At 41.3% G+C, this 20,334-nt stretch overlaps 1 protein-coding gene across 2 annotated transcripts in view; it reads left to right on the top strand.

The window, feature by feature from the left end:
- nlgn4xa (neuroligin 4 X-linked a) overlaps positions 1-20,334 on the top strand; it is a 147,735-nt gene that overhangs the window by 108,812 nt on the left and 18,589 nt on the right. For both annotated transcript variants that reach the window (XM_049570511.1, XM_049570510.1), the window contains one exon: positions 15,179-15,364. In XM_049570511.1, the coding sequence (XP_049426468.1) occupies positions 15,179-15,364 (186 nt within the window). The remainder of the gene's footprint in view (positions 1-15,178; positions 15,365-20,334) is intronic.

The raw sequence follows: 20,334 nt of genomic DNA, 5'->3' as shown, positions 1-20,334 counted from the left end.
CATTATGCAATGTAAAAAAAAAAAAAAAAAATCAATTGAAATGTTAAAGGTATTAAAACTTGATTTTGATTTTGGCACAAACATCCACTAAATTTATTAGATTTTGGTGATCAAAGGTCACTGTAAACTCATACATCTCATTCTTGTGAATATGATATCTCAAGAGCGCATAGAGAGCAATTCATTTCAATTCAATTTTGGCACAAGCGCCCACTTCGACTGATTAGATTTTGATGGTCAAGGTCACTGTGACTTTGCAGTCATCTTCTCATGGATACAGTATTTCAAGTAGGCCCTGAGGGAATTTCCTCAGATTTTACACAAATGACCACATGGACTTGAGGATGAACTGATTAGATTTTGGTGGTTAAAGGTCAAGGTCACTGTGACCTTGCGGCCAGCTTCTCATGGATACAGTATTTCAAGTAGGCCCTAAGGTAATTTCCTCAGATTTTAGACAAACGACCATTTGAACACGAGGATGAACTGATTAGATTTTGGTGGTTAAAGCTCAAAGTCATTGTGATCTTGCAGCAAGCTTCTCGTGAACATGGTTTTCAAGTAGGCCATGAGATAATTTCCTCAAATTTGACACAAACATCCACCTAGACTCAAGGATGAACTGATTAGATCTTGATGGTCAAGGTCACTGTGACCTTGCAGCCATCTCCTCATGGAAACGGTATTTCAAGTAGGCCCTGGGGCAGTTTCTTTACATTTTACACAAATGGCCACTTGGACACGAGGATGAACTGATTAGATTTTGGTGGTTAAAGGTCAAGGACACTGTGACCTTGCAGCCAGCTTCTGGTGAACATGGTTTTCAATTAGGCCATGAGATAATTTCCTCAAATTTGGCACAAACGTCCACCTAGACTCAAGGATGAACTGATTAGATTTTGATGGTTAAAGATCAAGGTCACTGACGTCACAAAAATTTTACACAAATGTGTCTTATTTATTGGCCATTTAGGTCAGCAAAAATGGCAGAAAAAAGAAAAACCGACACCTGATCATTTTTTAGTGCACCAAAATGACAAGTAAGTACAGAGACCCTGTAATATGAAAGGCAATCTAATAAAATCTTTAAAAAAAAGTCCTGGAGTGCTAATGGCAATGTTTCATAATGGTGTCATTAGGCAAAGGAAGCACAGAGAGGCAGGGACAGTCAGACAAGGTCACCGAGTCTCAGTTAAGTTTGACATGCTTGTGTTTATTAATGTTATGAAAAAAGAGATAGCTGTTAGCACCTCATGCAAAGGCAGCTCTCACACCAGACTGCGATTCACTCAGTGCACAGACACAGCATATACCCATAGATTTGTATCCGTGTGCACAAACTTGGCCTGTCCTAGATCTGCAAATGTTGTTTCCTTTGATGCCGTGAAACAAACATCTCTCATTGTCAAAGTAAACAACAAGGAGAAGACTTGTTATTGGGAGACAAGTCACATCTCATCAAAGAGTTCCTCACTTAAATATGAGAAAAACCCAGATAACAGATTTATATTATTTACCTCCTTCACAGTGATTAAACAGGGCAACATCTGTGTGCGGCTGGCATCGTATGAACTATTAAGACAGAGGAATTTATAGGACGGAGAGTCCATTCAAGCTGCTGTCAAAGTTTTATTTTTGCACTTTTGCTTCAGTCTATAGTTAGTTTGCTCAGGTATTAAGCTGTTAATAGTTGGTCTGAGCTGACCTTAAAGAACAATTTTACCTTTTTTTCTGTCACCATCAAAACCCATGACAAGTCTTCACCCATCGATATATTTGTGACAGTCACAAGCCACCAGCTTTCACTGTTGTCAAAATTCCTTTTTTTGGACTAATATAGAAAGCCAAAGCAGGGCTGTAGCTACTATTTAAAACAAGGAGGTCATGTCCTCTATTGTTTCCGGTAATGTGGCACAGAGTACGTTCTACAGTTACAACTACCCATGGGGGATTCTATCGGCTGATTGTGCTTTGAAACAGCTTTTAAACAATTGTGTTAGGAAATAACACTTACAGAGAAGTGAGTTGATCATTTGAGGAAGGTAGGATTTCCTGATGTTGGCCACCTCTTCAATCTGTCTTGGACAGTGGCTCTGATGCTCACCAGTCCTCAGTCCCCCTCGTTCCGCGTAGCATACAATCTCAGGGTGCTGGATTTGTGATGAAACCCTCCATGCATTGTGAGAAGCTTCCTTGTCTTGATATCAGTGGCCTCTATCCCTTGCAGAAATGTCCTTAAAGTTGGCACAAACATCCGCTTGGACTTAACAATTAACTGGTTAGATTTTGGTGGTCAAAGTTCAAGGTCACTATGACCTCGTCCATTTCATTCTCATAAATGGAAGTCTCATGAACAAAGTGAGGGAATTTTATGAAATTTGGCACAAATGCCCGCATGGACTCAAGGATGAAGCAAGTTGGATTTTGATGGTTAAATGTCAAGGTCACTGTGACCTTCCATTTATCTGATTCTTGTGAATGTGATCGGTCATAAAGGTCTTGAGGAAATTTTGTAAAATTTGGCATAAACATCCAAATGGACAAAACAATTAACTGATTAGATTTTGGTGGTCAAATGTCAAGGTCACTGTGACCTTGCGTGTATCTCATTCTTGTGAATGTGATATGTCATAAAGGCCTTGAGGGAATTTCTAAAACTTGGCACAAACATCTATGTGGACAAAACAATTAACTGATTAGATTTTGGTGGTCAAAATTCAAGGTCACTGTGACCTCGTCCACCTCATCCTCATGAAGGGAAATCTCACAAACACAGTGAGGCGATTTCATCAAATTTGGCACAGATGTCCACATAGATTCAAGGATGAAGTAAGTTAGATTTTGGTGGTTAAAAGCCAAGGTCACTGTGACCTTGCATTTATGTCATTCTCATGAATGTGATATGTCATAAAAGGCCTTGAGGGAATTTTGTCAAATTTGGCACAAACATCCACTTAAATAAAACAATTAACTGATTAGATTTTGGTGGTCAAAAGTCAAGGTCACTGTGACCTGGTTCACCTCATTCTCATTAATTGAAATCTCAAGAACACCTTGAGGAAATTTTGTCAAATTTGGCACAAATGTCCACTTGAACTCAAGGATGAACTGCTTAGATTTTGATTCAAATATCAAAGTCACTGTGACCTTGCATCTGTCTTAATCTGATATGTCAAGAAGGCCTTGAGGATATTTTTTCAAATTCGGCACAAATGTCCAAATATGGTCAGCAAAACCCAGAATACATAGATGAAAGAAATGCTTAATGGGAGAGTGAACAGAAGCCGGAAGTGATATCAGTACCCCATCTTTCTGTCGTACATCATAGACATGTATTGTACTCTTCTTCCTACCATGACATCATGATGCTTCAGCCATTCTACCTAAAGTGAATGTGCAGAAATCACAGTATGTTTTCACCTATCACTCTGCCATTAGCCTCATCACTGCCACCAGAAGTAAGTAACAGTGCACAGTAATGGGAAAAGTTAAAATAGTCCCATTAAACTTGTAATTAGCTGCATAATAAAGTCGCAGCAAGACAAAACTGCAGAGCACGTGTTGTTGAACATGATTGATGACATTAGTCCAGGCAGCACTGTGTCTCTGTGAGCTCTGCTTTAATGGATTTTGGGGGACTCTGGGAGGTAAGGAGAACCTGCTGTAGTTGTGTCTGAGCAGCAAATGCATTTGGGGTTTTTACACAGGCGTTAATGATGATAGGAAAAAAATGACACTGGTGTCATCCTCTAAAATACCCTCAAATATGTCTAGTCTGTGGAGACAGGATGCAGCCTAGCCAACCACAGCTAATCTGCAGCTTAAGTGAAAAAAAAGAGAAGTAGTGGAGGAATGTCCACATTTGTCTTTTTCAGTCATTATCATAATGTCATTCTTAGTGTGACTCATTGCTCTGCTGTCATCCAAAATCTGCCACATGAGATGACCCTCAAATGCACTGGCGTGGGCTGACGCCCTCTGACAGCTGTGTTGTGTTTGTTTCACTGCTGCACTGTCAGTCAGGGGAGGTTATGTTTAACACCAGGCGTGCCCCATGTGGGCTTTAATGCTTCAGTCTAATTACTGACCTCAGCTGTGAGGAAACGCCTGACTTTGATTGTCTTCTCTTCACCTTCTCTCGTCCCTGTATTGTGCTTAGAGCCGGTCTGACCCAGCCTGGTGGGCGACTTCACATCTGACAGACACAAGTTTTATACAGGCTGAGCTGAGCTGACCTTGCTGAGCTTATCCCAAGCCATTCCCTTCCCATCATTCCCTTTGATAATTAACATTTCATCTGGGAGCTGCAGGAGAGATTATCGTCTTGACAGGGAGCACAATTAAGTATTATTACCGTCATGTTGTCAGTGTGCTCTGCCTCCTTCCATAGGATATCATAATAAAGGACATCCTCCCTGTATTAGCGATAGATGATGTGGAAACGTCGCTTTATTCTTGTGATTACAACCATCTGTTTGCCAGATTGAGACACCAGAAAAGCATGGCTATTGGCTGCTCCATTTACAGTTAATTTGCCACTGACTGTGCGTGTGGACTCGCAGGGTGTTTGTTTGAGCTTTCATGCCCATGATAATGATTTCTCAGAGCTGAGTGCTGCGGACCAGAAAAGTGCATCCATAACCCTATAACATCACCCAAGGTTCTACGCAGACCAAAAACATGTTAGTTTTAGTAAACTTCTCCTTGTTAGAATTCATTAGTGTGTTCATTAGTGTTCATTAGCGATGTCCAAATGAAGCTTCATGAACCACCAGTTGTATTTGCCGAACCCACTAGATGGCGCTCTTGGGTCCACTCTGGCACTCTTTGTTCAACAAACAGTTGAAACCAAACTGCATTACCATCCCTTGAGCCTTTTTCATTACACCAAGAGCGCCATCTAGTGGGTTCAGCAAATACAACTGGTCGTTCATGAAGCTTCATTTGGACATCACTAGTGTTCATTGTTAAGGAGGTTTATACCATGAGCTGAATTATCTGCAGGGGTCTCTTCCTCTCCCAAACAAATGGACCAGGTGATTTAAGACTGATATTTAGAGAAGAAGGGAAATATGTCCTTTGGCTGTGATTGGTTGGTCCTCGTCACATGACATATGGTGTGTGTTGCAATGTGTCAAAGGTTGAACTCATTTTATTTCAGGGTGCAGCCGTCACATCCTGAAAAGTAGCTGCTTGGGAACGAGAATGCGCGACAGTGGTGTTGCTCTGGTGTTTGAGCGAAGTGGCACTTCGTATGAAAATAGATATGTCCACTTCAAACATTGTAAACGCCTCTATCCTCATACTTCTGTGTATTGTATTGGTATACATACAGCCAGTACATGGCACTAGAGGGCGAAGTCAAAAGTTTTACACAACAGCAAATGAGGTGACGGTCACGGAAGTCGTAATAGCGTTTTAGACGGCAGGGGTCTGTGTAGTCACTTTATGCATCCCGACATGGATGGAAAATTCTTTTCAAAAATGTTACGTATTCATTTGAACTGCTCTACACTGCCCCCACAATCTCCAGTGGTACTACTTCCTCTTGTCCGTATCTGTAAGCCCTCAGAAAATATGCATAAATATGGGTGAAATGGACACAGCGTAAGGACAGAAGTAGTGATGTCCAAATGAAGCTTCATGAAGCACCAGTTGTATTTGCTGAACCCACTAGATGGCGCTCTTGGTGTAATGAAAAAGGCTCAAGGGATGGCAATGCAGTTTGGTTTCAACTAGCAATGGCCAAATGAAGCTTCATGAAGCATTTTCTTTATGTTTGGGTCCACTCTGGCACTCTTTGTTCAACAAATGGTTGAAACCAAACTGCATTGCCATCCCTTGAGCCTTTTATTACACCAAGAGCGCCATCTGGTGGATTCAGCAAATACAACTGGTGCTTCACAAAGCTTCGTGTGGCCATCACTAGACAGAAGGCTCCGTTCGTTTCCGTCTCTGTATCTAATGTTTGGCATAAATGTGCCCTTCGGATCATTTTTAAAGTGGCCTTAAACTCTATGTCACTGAAACACAAACTGTATTTAATGTGTCAGTGATGTCATGATCTGCTGAGGGGCTTATATAGCTTAAGTATCAGTCCCAATGTGATCAGTTGGATTTGTTTGGTGCATGCCGAACACATATCTGTTGTTCAGTGTACATGTACCAGATTCTAAATCAAGACCAAGAAAGCCCACATCATGCTTCTTGCAACTTTGAGCTCAAAAGGGAAAATTCAGACATCTCTCCACTTGCAGCATGAGTGATGTCATGATATTAAATGCATTGACTCATATGGCTCTCTGGCCTGTGAACATTTTGTGCTCAAAGCTCAAGCACTTGGCATTCTGCTGGGTCACCGTCTGTCCACAGAGCTGCAGTGCCATTTCACTCTGTGTCATTTGTGTCACTCACGCTGCTCCGCCGTCATCTGATGCTGCTACTTTTTTAACATTAAACTGTGTACAATAACACGCTGTGGCATTTAGATAACACGCTGATGGTATTTTCAGGAGTTGGCAGGAATTCATTTTAAATTTCAACCGAGATGTTTTGTGCAGATTAAGTCAGTTTAGCTGCTCCAAATGGAACTGAGTGACTCTGCTCATATTTGGCGCTGCAATTGCATTTCTGTTGTCAGGTGAAAATCTCTTGTGTCTCCAAAAGGACATTTCATCAACTTGTTCAATTTGATCACAAAGATTTTGGACTTTATCCTGTAGGGTTTACAGATTTGGAGGAATTGACCTCAGTCCAAATACCAATGTTGAGAATGTATTATTTCAGTTATTATATTTATTACATTTATATATTTTTTATACTGTCACAGCTATTGCACCAAAATATGCAATTATTACACATTTCCAACTAAGCAGTTCCTCCATGTACGCTGTGTAGTACATTGTAAGAGAAAACATGACCATACTACACTAAAAAAATACAGTGGTTGCTGCACAGGTCTGACCCATTCATACATTCACATACAGTGGTTACCACTTTGTATTAACATCCCCTGATTACATTAATAATCACATCATGATATAGAACAATTAATGAATGGGTCAGGCAGAGGTAGTGATGTCCAAATGAAGCTTCATGAACCACCAGTTGTATTTGCTTGTATTGTTGTATTTTCAAGGGATGGCAATGCAGTTTGGTTTCAACCCTTTGTTGAACAAAGAGTGCCAGAGTGGATCCAAAGAAAATGCTTCATGAAGCTTCATTTGGCCATTGCTAGTTGAAACCAAACTGCATTGCCATCCCTTGAGCCTTTTTCATTACACCAAGAGCGCCATCTAGTGGGTTCAGCAAATACAACTGGTACTTCATGAAGCTTCGTTTGGACATCACTGGTAAACACCCTGCTATTTCCCATGAGACTGCAAGGCCCAACACATTTTCACTCTGACTTCGTTACATATTGATGTTTGGTCATGGACTTTCCAGGTCTACATATGACATGCAACATACCCTGGTTGGGTTACATGCATTGTCTGTTTTCAAAATACACTTCTGTTTTCACGGGAAATGTACAACAAACATAGGTGGTTGGGATTCTTGAACCCTTCCAACACCCCTCAAACCCACCCTACTTACTCCGACTTTAAATCCCCTTAACCTACGTTGTTGTCCAGCTGTGTCTCCCACTGATACCACTGGGCATCGGCCTGGTATCACGTCAACGTGAAAGGATATCTTTTTTTCATTTGTGTCTGACGCCGGAAGTTACCACCCAAGTGCCGGTATTCGACGACTTTGGAAAGGCCATATGCACATGCAGAAACTGAAGAAGAGGAAGAAACTGAAGAAGAGGAAGAAAAGAAGGGAGAGAATTGAGTCTGGGTTTTATGAAGAAATTTCTTAAAAAGGGATTATTTTTATTGTCATGGCCTATAACAGTCGTCTTCTTCCACCAATTACTAGTGCATGAAACTGCGCATATACCGTAAAATTCGGAATATAAGTCGCAGTCTGTTTTTTAAGGTCTCAAACAGGGAAAACAAGGTTTTATATTATATTTGTTAATAAAAACGTTATACGTAAGTAAGTTATTCCTACACTGTTTCCCTTTATTTTTTTTAATTTGAAACACATTCAAAACATAATAACCTCTTAAGCAGCTTTGGTTACTTTTCAGATTGCAATTTTCCAAACAACCTCTTCAGGAAATAAAATTATAATAACATCTGAGCCATAAAAATGAGTTTAAATTAACATCAAACTTCTTTTTTCTTTTTTTTTTTTCATGCATGTCTCTGACAATATGGCGGCTTGTTCACTGGCTGGCTATGATGTCCGTCACAAATCTTTAGCTACGTAGCGCCATCTTGTGGGTCAAATTACCTATGTCAGCATTTACCTTGGTTTATAGGTCGCACCGGTCTATAACCAACCCAACCCAACTTTTTAGATGAAAAAAAGGGAAAAAAAAGTGCGACTTATACACCGAATTTTACGGTAACAAGGATATCATAACATCTTTAGAGACTCATATAATGTTTGAGGAGAGTGACTAACGGTTTATCAGCTGTTTCTGACTACCAAGACAGTCATTGATATGTGCTTAGAAAACACTTAATGCTTTGTCCATGGTACTTCTCTGGGCAAACGGATTTCTTTATCTTAGAGAAAATGGAATGTTGCAGTGTGGTGGTTGCAGATAGCGAGCACGCACCTGTCAATTTAGAATGATTCTGATTAACTAACACGCACACAGTGGCAAGAACTACATTTGCCGGTGTGCACTCGCCATGAATCCAATGGTAATTTTGCGTGTGCAAAGTAAGAATATTTCTTTGCGCATTAATAAATGAGGCCCTAGTTTCATGTACTTCAAGTCATCACAAAGTGTCTTCTGTTTTAAACCAAGACGCTGAACCGAGAGCTGTGAGTACCAAAACGTAAAAAAGTTAAATAATTATTAAGTTGCTTAAAACAGCTAAGAATCAATTAGTGCGGCCACTTGTTAGACCTCCTGCTTTAGTGCTGTTCAAACCTTGTGGTTGCATCCCTCTGTGCTTTGTCATGACTGACCTACATTACGCTCCTAGCCCCTGTCAAGGTAGAATTAATACAAATAGGAGAAGGGAGGGATTAATGTTCCTCCCCCAGCAGTGGGAGTGCTGCTGCTGATGAAGGGCTTCCTCTGTGCTCAGTAAGAGATCACAGTGTCACTGACAGCACAGAAAAAAAACTCCTTGGATACAAAAAAAAAACAAAAAACAATGAAATTCTTCATCAGTTACTGGCCAAGCATATAGCAGTTATTACATATTGTGTTCAATTGTCTTTTCAGTCTACACTGAATGTTATACGCTAAAAATAAATTTGTGACCTTTCAAAATTATTTAATAATTAGAATTACCACCTTGTGGTTGTATGCCTCCGCCAACCAGAAGCTACATATTCTAAAATGTGGATGCATCACACACATCTTCAACCAAGCAGCACAGATTCAAGATAGACACCCAAGATTAGAGTCACCATCATCCACCTTCTTTGCCTGAGATATGGTGTTGAATAATGGCCAGAAAGGTCACCATGAAGTTTAAAAGTTTTAACCTATGAGTCATTTGTGTGAAATGGTATCATAATTAGTTCATGAATGCTTGAGTTATGACCATAAACATGTTTTGTGAGGTCACAGTTACCTTTGCCCTCGAACATCATATTCTAATCAGTTCATTGTTGAATCCAACTGGAGGTTTCTGCCAAATTTGAGAAAATGTTTGGAGCACGTTTGGGGAAATTCCCTCAAGGCCTTCTTGAGATACCATGTTCACAAGACTGAAATGGACGTGAGGTCACAATGACCCTGACCTTTGACCAACAACATCTAATCACATCATGTTTGAGTCCAAGTGGACATTTGTCCCCAATTTGACAAAACGCTGAGGGAAAGTTTGGGGAAATTCCCTCAAAGCTGTTTTGAGATACCACATTCACAAGAATGAGACAGTCGCAAGGTCACAGTGACCACGACTTGTGACAACCAAAATCTAATCTGTTCATCCTTGAGTCCAAGTGAATGTTTGTGCCAAATTTGATGAAATTCCCTGAAGGTATTCTTGAGATTTTGATTCATGAGAATGAGGTGGACAAGGACACAGTGACCTTGACCTAGGACTACCACTTGTTACAGTGCAGTGCTCTATTGGGAAACCTTGGGCTCTGACTTTAATGTGGTTGTCACCTGACACATGCCCCCTTCCTAAACATCAGTGCAGACCATGATGGGTGTATATGTATGCAGAACATACAGTTTTTTGTAACCTGGTGGAAAAAACCAAAACCATCTGGTGGTTTAGAATTAATTTCTTTCTAAAAAGGCAAATATGATAGTGGTGTGTCAAATCAAAATGGCTATCTACCACAGACTCATATTCATTTGTTTGGGTATTTAATACAGAACCACTTATGTAGTGGTGTAATTGTAATTGTAACCAGTTATAACACTGCACTGACTCTCTAACTTTCTGTGAAATCATTGGGGAATCATGGGACTCTTGAAATGAAGTGAGTTACCCTTTCAGTCTGTGCCCAAAATGGCTTAATTTCCCACATAAAATCCAAGTATCATTATAACACTGCATTAAACAAACACTTGTCAGCGCCTGTCAAGTTGACACCATTTGTTTGAATTTCTTGTTAGCAATCCAGTTGAAAGCCTAGACAGCTTTTCCGTCATATAATTAACCCTGCAGAGTATTTGTAATGTGTAACATTAGAGTGTTTTTCCATGTCAGTATTGACAGCTTTCCTTCAGGTCTAATTCTCTGATAGACACAGCGGGGATAAAATGTCCAGCCAGTCTTATTTTAAGCAATATTCCATTTTTTAACCATCTTGCATTTGAAATACTGTCAGTCTTTTGAAACCATGAACTTGTCAGTGGAATGAATGGCCATCAGAGTGCCAACATCAGCCATGCTGTGCTCGCAATCACTTCTCTCTCACTTTGTGTCTTTCTCAGAATGTGAACAAGAAGTTCGTGTGGCTCTTTTTTGAGGCATACCAGTCTGATATCAGAGGCTGATTCAATTCAGCTCCAACTGAAGTGTTTTCAACTGTACCCTTGATGGCACTCCGCAAAAACTGCTCAGGAATGGCCCAAGGAACATGCCAAAGAGCTCAAGACATTGCCCTAGCATTCAAATTCCCCAGATCCCAATCTGATCAAGCATCTGTGGGACAAACCAGTATCCCAGAGGTCCTTTATCCTGGCCTCGACAGGTCAAGGAGCCAAGTCTGATCGACAGTGGAGCCTCTGACCTGTTGAGGCATGGAGACAGGACCTCTGGGGGTGTCCCTTGGTGTCTGGCACCATGGCATGGTCGACAGATCCTTTGATTCCTGTGGGTTGAGAGGTAAGGTATTGGCATGCCCAATGGATGCTTGATCGGATTGGGATCTGGCCAGGTTAAATCGGCTAAACTAAAACCTCTCCACTTTTTTGTAGCAGATGAGCTGAAAGGTGTGATTCAGCAATCACTATCAGACGATATTGCCAGCAACTTTGTAATTCTGTTTGCTGGCCTGAGCACCTATTGATGTTAAATTTCGTATGTCAATGTAACAGACAAAGCCTTAAAAACGTCTCCTGGTGCCATGACCTGAACCCATCAGAAGGTCAACGTTTTTTAATTTACTTCTCATTTTTAGAGCATTTTCTGCCATTTCCAGTCTCTGTGTGTGTAATGCTTGCATGTCATGAGAGCTGTTTAGTTTTAGTGCCTCTCTGATGCAAAACAGTCTGTGAAATTGCACTTTGTCTTCGTATTTCTCTTTGACAGTTTTACTGTGGTGGAGTGGGCATAAATATCGATATGGGAACGGATTTAAGGATGTTTCAATGTCAATTTATGGCTCACTGTCAGAGTGGAAACAAGGATAATGCGTGTGAGTCCATGCTGGCACCACACGTCAAAATGATATAGTAAAGATGCTGGAGTCTTACGTCAGACCAGTGTTAATTTTGACAGCTATTACAGATTTAGTCTTGAGACAAATATGCTTATTTTAGCCACTTTTATCCTTCATTTTTGCAACAAAAATTCATGACATTTTAGCCATCCATTACTCATTATGTTTTTTTATATTTTTTTTTCCCCCTTAACGAAAATGAAACATATGTTTCCTCTTAATTTTTATTATCAAGATCTATTTTTAGCTCGTCATCATCTTGTTTTCATCATGGAAAAAAGGTCATTGACAAAAATTTTTTATTATAGTTTCCATCAACGAATATAACACTTAACAGACGTTAAAATTGTAACGGAAATCGGGTAATTTTGCAAAGGTTAGAATGTCACATTGTGCGGATGTTAACAGTATTGAATTTTGCAGATGTTTGGTTTTGTTCCTTGTATCTTTACAACACAACTTAAAACCAATGAAATACCAACCTCATTTGTCAGGGAACTGCCCATTGGTCCGACATCCCATTGTTCCGACCATATTAAACCCATTGTTCTGAAGTCCGTTCCGAAGTCATCATGATGCTCTGTGGTTAAGGTCTGGTTAGGTTTAGGCACAAAAACCACTTGGTTAGGGTCAGGAAGAGATCATGGTGTGGGTTAAAATGAAAAAGAAAGTGGCAAACACATAAGCTGTGAGCTTGCTTCGCCTCAAGCCTTTCCCAGCTGACCCAGAGCTGGTCGCGGCGCACCATCAAGGTAGAAATACGCCCGCCGGGAGCCGTTCAGCACTGCGGACCGTCGGACTAATGGGATGTCGGACCAATGGGCTGTCGGACCAGTGACATGGACCCATTTGTCATCAGTATTCAACATCAGTTGACGGCATTAGATGTTGTCATGACAATAAATTCGGCCACCCAAACTCACAACCTCAGTTGGATATTTCATATCCAAAAGGTAAAATATCAACTGTCAACAATGTCTTGAACTCGAGGAGGAACTGATTAGAGTTTGGTGGTCAAGGGTCAAAGGTCAAGGTCGGTCTGACCTTGCATCCATAGCGTTCTTGTGAACGCAATATCTCAAAAACAGTCTCAAGAAATTTGTTCAAATTTGGCACTGTCCAATGTGCACTCTGACTCAATGATGTACCGATTAGTTCTTGGCGGTCATAAGTCAAAGGTCAAGGTCACTGTGACCTTGTCTGTCTCGTCCTCGTGAACACAATATCTCAAGAACACGTTCAGGGAACTGAAATTTGAGACAAATGTCCCCTTGTACTGAAAAATAAAGTGATTAGAATTTTATGGTTAGAAGTCAAAGGTCAAGGTCAGTGTGACCTTACAAAATATGTTTTTGGCCATAACTCAAGAATTCATATTCTCTTTACGACAAAACTTCACACAAATGTCTAATAGGCTAAAATAATGAGGTGATTACATTTCATATCCAAAAGGTCAAAAGTCAACTTCACTGTGGCATCATCACGTTCTGCATACGAGACTTTTCTGGCCATTATTCAACATCATATCTCTTGGGTGTCCACCTTGATTGTATAGATCTTCTGTGCTGTCGGAGGGACCATGGGTGTGAGGCGTCCATGTTTTCACAGAGGTTATGTTTCTTATGTCATTCAAAGCATGTGAAAACATACCTTATGATGGCATTATGTATGAGGCACAGAAATACGGGTCATATTGCGTCCCATATTGACTCTGTAAAGGAACAGTACATGTTAATTTTCAGTATTGGATGATCCCGTATCATACGTGACAGGTGCAACCCTCATTACAGCTTATGACATTGAGGCATGACAACTTCAACTTTCATCTGCTACATTTAAAGGTTTTTTTTTAGGGTCTCTTAAGTTTCTGATCGGTCTGTGTTTTTCAGACATTGTCCCTAATGTATCTCTAGGCGGTAGGCTGTGCGGTCTATTTTCGGGGCAGAGCACTTTGAAATGAAGCTCTGACTAATCATCACACATCCTGCGGAGCGCCTGGTAGGCATGCTCCTCTTCTCGGCTTCTTTGAGGTGAAGGATGAGATGGGAGAGGAAAAAAGGGTAACAGAAGAAAAATGAGTAGGAGCGAGCGAGGAGGTGGGGAGGGGTGAGTGGAGAGCAGCGGCAGGGCCTGTGGTCATCCTACAGGGTGTATGAGGCTGCCAGAGGCCTTGTAATCCTCCCCCACCCCTGCCCTCCTTTCCTCTCTATCATCCCCTCCACCTCACCATGACAAACCGGATCTGCTCTCTATCAAAGAGCCACAGGCTACCTCTCCTCTTTTTCCTCCTTTCTTACCCAGCAGCCCTCATCCCATTTGTCATTTACACTGCCTCGGTCTTGGTCAGCTCGCAGGGACAGGCTGTCGCTGCCAGGCTTGGCCGCCGTGCTCATAGGCCTGGCAAGGAGGAGCCACCAGTTCCCCCAGTGGCAGCATTTAGAAAGCCACTTAATGGGTTTAGGCGCATTTGCTAATTTGTCAACAAGTTTCGGATGTTGAGCTCGCTGCCAGGACGGTTGGTCTGGCACTTGACTGGAAGGGATCTCTATTGGCCGACCGTTTCTGTAGCCATGGGTGAATCAAATTCAAAGGCCTTTGCATACTTGACTGTTTGTATGTTGGCGCTTGAGGCAGCAGACCTCAATGCTGAATGGCTAATGTGCAACTAATGATTCTTATTGTCCTGGGCTTTAATGTAGATGGATTATTAATGCAAGACGGAAGACAGTTATGGGTGATGCTTTAAATAATAATAACTTTATGGTGGCTCTCAGCCCCGGGTGTACTGGTTCCTGGAAAATAGTGCATTTCTTGGGGACTATTTTCAGTGGTGGATTAATCCACATTTGGTGCTCTTGTATTTTAGGGCAGCAGGATGATATGTGGGATTGATTCAAAATAAAACTACAGTGATTGTGTTGATAGTGATGAAGGAACATGTCACCCAGTGCAGCAATGTGGCTCACTGAGGTGTTTTCAATAGTTTTCGGACAGAAATAGAGCTCTGTGGCACAGAGGACGAAAATATATCAGCCTTTGATACACACACAATAGGCATACTGATGCCTATTATATCATATTCCATCTCTGACGATACACTCCCGAAACCCCACCCACAGGACCTTTAAACAGCGAAGGATGCATATCAGGCAGATTTCAGGCCTGGAGACTCTCAGTCTAGATTAAATCAATGTAAAAAACCTTTCAGAAGTAAAGTTGAAATCTGTTTTTCTTTTGTTTGTTTTCATCAATCCAGGGTTTCTAAGCACAGGAGACCAGGCGGCCAAGGGCAACTACGGCCTGCTGGATCAAATTCAGGCTCTCAGGTGGATCAAAGAAAACATCCAGGCCTTCAAAGGAGATCCGAAGAGAGTGACCATTTTTGGTTCTGGCGCCGGGGCATCGTGCGTCAGCCTGCTCACCCTCTCGCATTACTCAGAAGGTACGTCTGCTTGCTCACAGGCATGGACAGCCACACAGAGATATGCTGACATGCAGAGGGCCTTTCCATCATATAAATGTGCATGATGCACTGATAGTCCACATCAAGAACATGTTCACAGTGAGCTTTAGTTTTGCTTCCTTTAAGGCAGGTCTGGACTGATTTACATATTCAGGCATTTGATGATGTGTTTAACTGTAGAGAAGTAAATCAAACCCAAAAGCAAAGACAAGCAGTTTTTCATCCTTAGCAAAAGTGACATGAAACTGGAATCTGATGAATGGAAAAGCTAATTGTCTGACTGTTTTTTTATGTTAACTAACATCACAATGCCAAACCAGTATCAGTCGACTCAAAGTTAGTGGAGTGGGCGGATTTAAAGGTCTGGACTTAGGCAAGTCTAGCTTCACCAACCCTGTCCAACTCAGTCTTGCTCTGAAGGCATCGAAAAACGCCATCCTTTTGCATTCGCATGATACACAGCCAGTTGCCATTACTGTTTAATAGCACCTGGCGGCATCAAGTGGAAAATGGTGGGACAACAACGACAGTTAAGATGCCAAAAGTCCAAGTAGGGCAGGCAGAAGGGGTGGTGGATGAGTCCGACAACCACCAACTTTCATGTAGGAGGCCAGTGTTTGCTTCCTGTAAGACTGTAAAGCCAAACCCTGATTTTTTTTTTCCTAGACCCAACCATATGCCTGTATTGGCGAAACGTAACCAACTGCGTTTGTTGTAGAAGGGCAAAAAACATCAGTTCAAGGTGTTGTACCGACGTAGTGCGTTTATTTTGAAAGAGACTGTATGTAAACTGTACATTTCCTGTAATAACATGTTAGTTGACAAAACGTCCCAGAACGTCCACAACCAACACGCCCAGGGTACCTTGCATGTCAAAGCTCGACGTGGAAAGTCCATAACCAAAGGTTGATATTTGATGAGGTTGCAGTGAGAATGTCACATCAGGGACCTCGGCCCAGATACGAGTACACCTGACCCCAAAGTCCAGTTTGTTTGATTAGTGTTAACACTGTCTACCATACCTTGGCACAGTTGGTTGATCCATGTCTGAATCAACTTGAAGAGCTGGTCCTAAGTACGCAGAAGCGGACTGCTATTTAAAACAAGTAGTAGTTGGTGAGTGATGAGAACTGTACCCCCGTATACACGAACCATACTCAAGACTACCTTTTCAAATACTTCACACAGTATCCTCATACAATGGTTCACATGATATCCTACGAATTACCCCCCCCCCCCACCACACACACAAATGAAGGTGCATTCTTAACATTACGTAATTAATGTAATGTAATTAAAGTAAGTTCTTGTTAGGTTTAGGGAAAAAATATGGTAAGGACATATCGTAAAATGTCTACTCAGAGTTCACATGGTTTCTGGAGAAAGTCCTGTGTTTTGTGACCCATTCGATTACTTCAATGAACTGTAGACACTGGTGGTTTAACGGATGAAGGGAAATGCCTGAAAATCTGGATGTGACATGGAGGGACGGTTCTGGTGACAGAAGGAACCCTAAGTGCTGAATGTGATGAGCAATGGAACAGAATGGGGTTGAGGCGGCTCGCATCAATTCAGCACTGACATAGCAGTTGACAGCAGCCAAGAGAAGAAAAGCCTGACAGCAGTGACATGATTGGCTCAGGGAAATCATGGCAAAATCTGGTTGGTTTAACCGAAAGAGTGAATGCCCATTAAGCTGGAAGAGAGTGGGAGAGAATGAATGAGAAGCATAAAGAGTCTTTCTGAATGAACTTCTGCCAAGCTTCATTAAACACTGTATAACCACCAGCAAACACACACCAGAAGCACAAAAAGAGAGCAGCACTTTAGTAGCAAGAAGAATGCGCTGAATCAGTTCAGCAGCATCAGTTAATAAAACAGCCTGTTCTGTAACTTCATCAGATTATTCATGGCATCATATTTGATCACCACATACGGAGACAACAACCGAAGTATGTGTTCATTCAAGTGTGTATTCTGCCTCAGTCTTAAAGCATTCGAGGAGAAGGGACGACTGAGAATGGATTCCGCATTATCATACTGTATTTCTATCTTTATTTATATGTATTATTAATGGGCATTTTAAGTAAAAAATCCAAAAGATCTTTTTTTCCCTGGCTCTTACAGCGCTTGTAGCTTTCACAAATGAATAGTTTTGTGCAACTTATACAACCAGCGAGGAAAATCTCCTGACCAATCTGTCAGGAAAAAAAAGGAGGATTTGGAGGATTGGATCCCAAAAAGTGCTGCTGCAGTTCCGAGGCCATTTTCCTCTCCGTGCGTAACAAATACAGGCTGTATGAAAAATGCAGCTTCCCCCAAAATCAACCTTTTTATCTTGCTGGAAGAGGTTCATTGAATTTGCCTTATAGGCAATCAGAGTAAGGGAGACTTTCTATTTGCTCCTTTGTCTTGTGTCGCAGTTATTAGGTCTGTTTCATTTTTCTTATCTTGCATTTGAGGGAATAGGACTGTCTTACTTTACATTTAGATAAAAATCCTCATGTTGTGATGGGCAGCAATCATGGCTGAGGGAGCCGTGCCTCACCAAGTACTTTGGTAGGGCTGTTGCGAAAAGTGAATTTCGCCAACTGTGATTAAGGGTGGCTCAACAGTGTGATACGCCATATTAGTGCCATATTTGTTATGATTTTGCAGCTTATTTAAAGGGCCAGTGTGTAGGATTGAGGGGGATACATTAGCAGAAGTGGAATATGATATAATCAGAACGTTTTCTGTCACGTGTTTGTACTTTTTCCTACGAAAAGTAACTCACCCAAATTCATACATATCCCATGCATTTTAAAAGGCTGCAATCACTTGACTAAAGTGTTCACTGGAGACACGTGTTAACCTTGAGTGAACTTTAAGTCATTTTAAGTACGTCCACACCATGTTTCTTTTCCTAAACCTAACCACAGTAACTTTACTTGCCTAAATTAATAAATAACTAATTGTGTAACTGTATGTTAAGGACATAACGTCATTCACCGGGTGCTAATTTGTAGGATATCATAGAAACCATTCTATGTCAATAGTTTGTTGTTGTTGTTTTTTTAAGTGTCTAATAAGTAGTGATGTCCAAATGAAGCGTCATGAAGCACCAATTGTATTTGCTGAACCCACTAGATGGCACTCTTGGTGTAATGAAAAAGGCTCAAGGGATGGCAATGCAGTTTGGTTTCAACCAGCGATGGCCAAATGAAGCTTCATGAACCATTTTCTTTATTTTTTGGGTCCACTCTGGAACTCTTGTTCAACAAAGGGTTGAAACCAAACTGCATTGCCATCCCTTGAGCCTTTTTCATTACACCAAGAGCGCCATCTAGTGGGTTCCGCAAATACAACTGGTGCTTCATGAAGCTTCATTTGAACATCACTAGCTGAAACCAAACTGCGTTGCCATCCCTTGAGCCTTTTTCATTACACCAAGAGCGCCATCTAGTGGGTTCAGCAAATACAACTGGTGCTTCATGAAGCTTCATTTGGACATCACTAGCTGAAACCAAACTGCGTTGCCATCCCTTGAGCCTTTTTCATTACAACAAGAGCGCCATCTAGTGGGTTCAGCAAATACAACTGGTGCTTCATGAAGCTTCATTTGGACATCACTAGCTGAAACCAAACTGCGTTGCCATCCCTTGAGCCTTTTTCATTACACCAAGAGCGCCATCTAGTGGGTTCAGCAAATACAACTGGTTCTTCATGAAGCTTCATTTGGCCGTCACTAGTGAAAAATAATAATTGTGTTTTCATTACCTTAGAATGAGCCGTTTATATATCAACATAGGAAGCAAGTACTCATCTATCATGATGTTTCTACAGTAGCCCAGAACAGACAAACTGATCACTAACTCCAGTTAGGGTCATTCACATTTTTGTTTTGGAAAAAAACAGACCTCAGCTCGACAGATAAATCGGCTCACTGTAAAAACCTCCTGAACGTCGGACTCTTAAGGTATTAGAGAAAAAAGTGAGCATACATTAGCTAGTTCTAAGCTAGCGGCCCGTCTCCGACATGCCAAACAGCATCAGAGAAACACTGATTCATAATGTGAAGCTGCTTTAATTAGTGTTGAAGGAATCTCTTGTGCTTCAGCCCCTCCAAAAATTGCAACAAACAGCTCAGTGGGCCGATTTTGACTCTGATGAAGACGCAACAAAAAACAAAACGCTAATCGTTTTTGCACCTTATTAAACATTTAAGTCAGTCGTGTGATATGTGTCCCTCCCTCCTCTACTGTGATTGTCAATAGCACAGTTTTGCAGTATTGTATTGTGGTATCGTGGTTATCGCAACACTGCTAATTTAGGTGATGCTTCTTTTTGAATTTGCTCCTGGAGCTCTGTTGTTGTTCAGCTGCCATAGAAACAAGAGCACCATCAGCTTGTGCATCAGCAAACATACCAAGATCATAAAACCTCTGTCTCTCTGTATGTATAGTTTTTAAGTTAACATACACACCCTCCACATTTGACTAACGGCAGCAGGAGTAAAAGCTTGTTCACTGCTAACCAGGCCTTGTGGGAAATGTCTGCTGTGTGCTCAAAACATACTTTTCAAGTCGGCCTGGTTGAGTCACCACCACTGTGTGTTTGCGTGAGTATAAATAGCACTCTCTGAAACAAAATAAAATACACATAACTCCAGTGTTCCTGGTGTATTGTGGCCTACTTGATGATTGGCAGTCCAAGACACTGTGCTACCAATATCTCAGGATGTGAAAACTGCCTCAGGTGTTGTTGCTCTATAAACAGCAAATATATTTTCTGTTCCGGTTTGTTCATTAGGGACAGAAAGATGTTATGTCAGTATTTGAATCATCCTTTTATTTGCCTTGAAATGTTTTCATGGTATGACAAGAGATGCAGCTTAGGATTTATGTGTTTGACAAGGCCTCTCTCAGTGATGGAACTTTTTATTAGCTGGGTATAAGGCAAACCACAAA

Source organism: Epinephelus fuscoguttatus, linkage group LG24, assembly GCF_011397635.1.
Source record: "Epinephelus fuscoguttatus linkage group LG24, E.fuscoguttatus.final_Chr_v1".
NCBI classification, from domain to species: domain Eukaryota; kingdom Metazoa; phylum Chordata; class Actinopteri; order Perciformes; family Serranidae; genus Epinephelus; species Epinephelus fuscoguttatus.
Note: the sequence above shows the minus strand (reverse complement) of the source record. Positions and strands in the feature narration are given on the sequence as shown.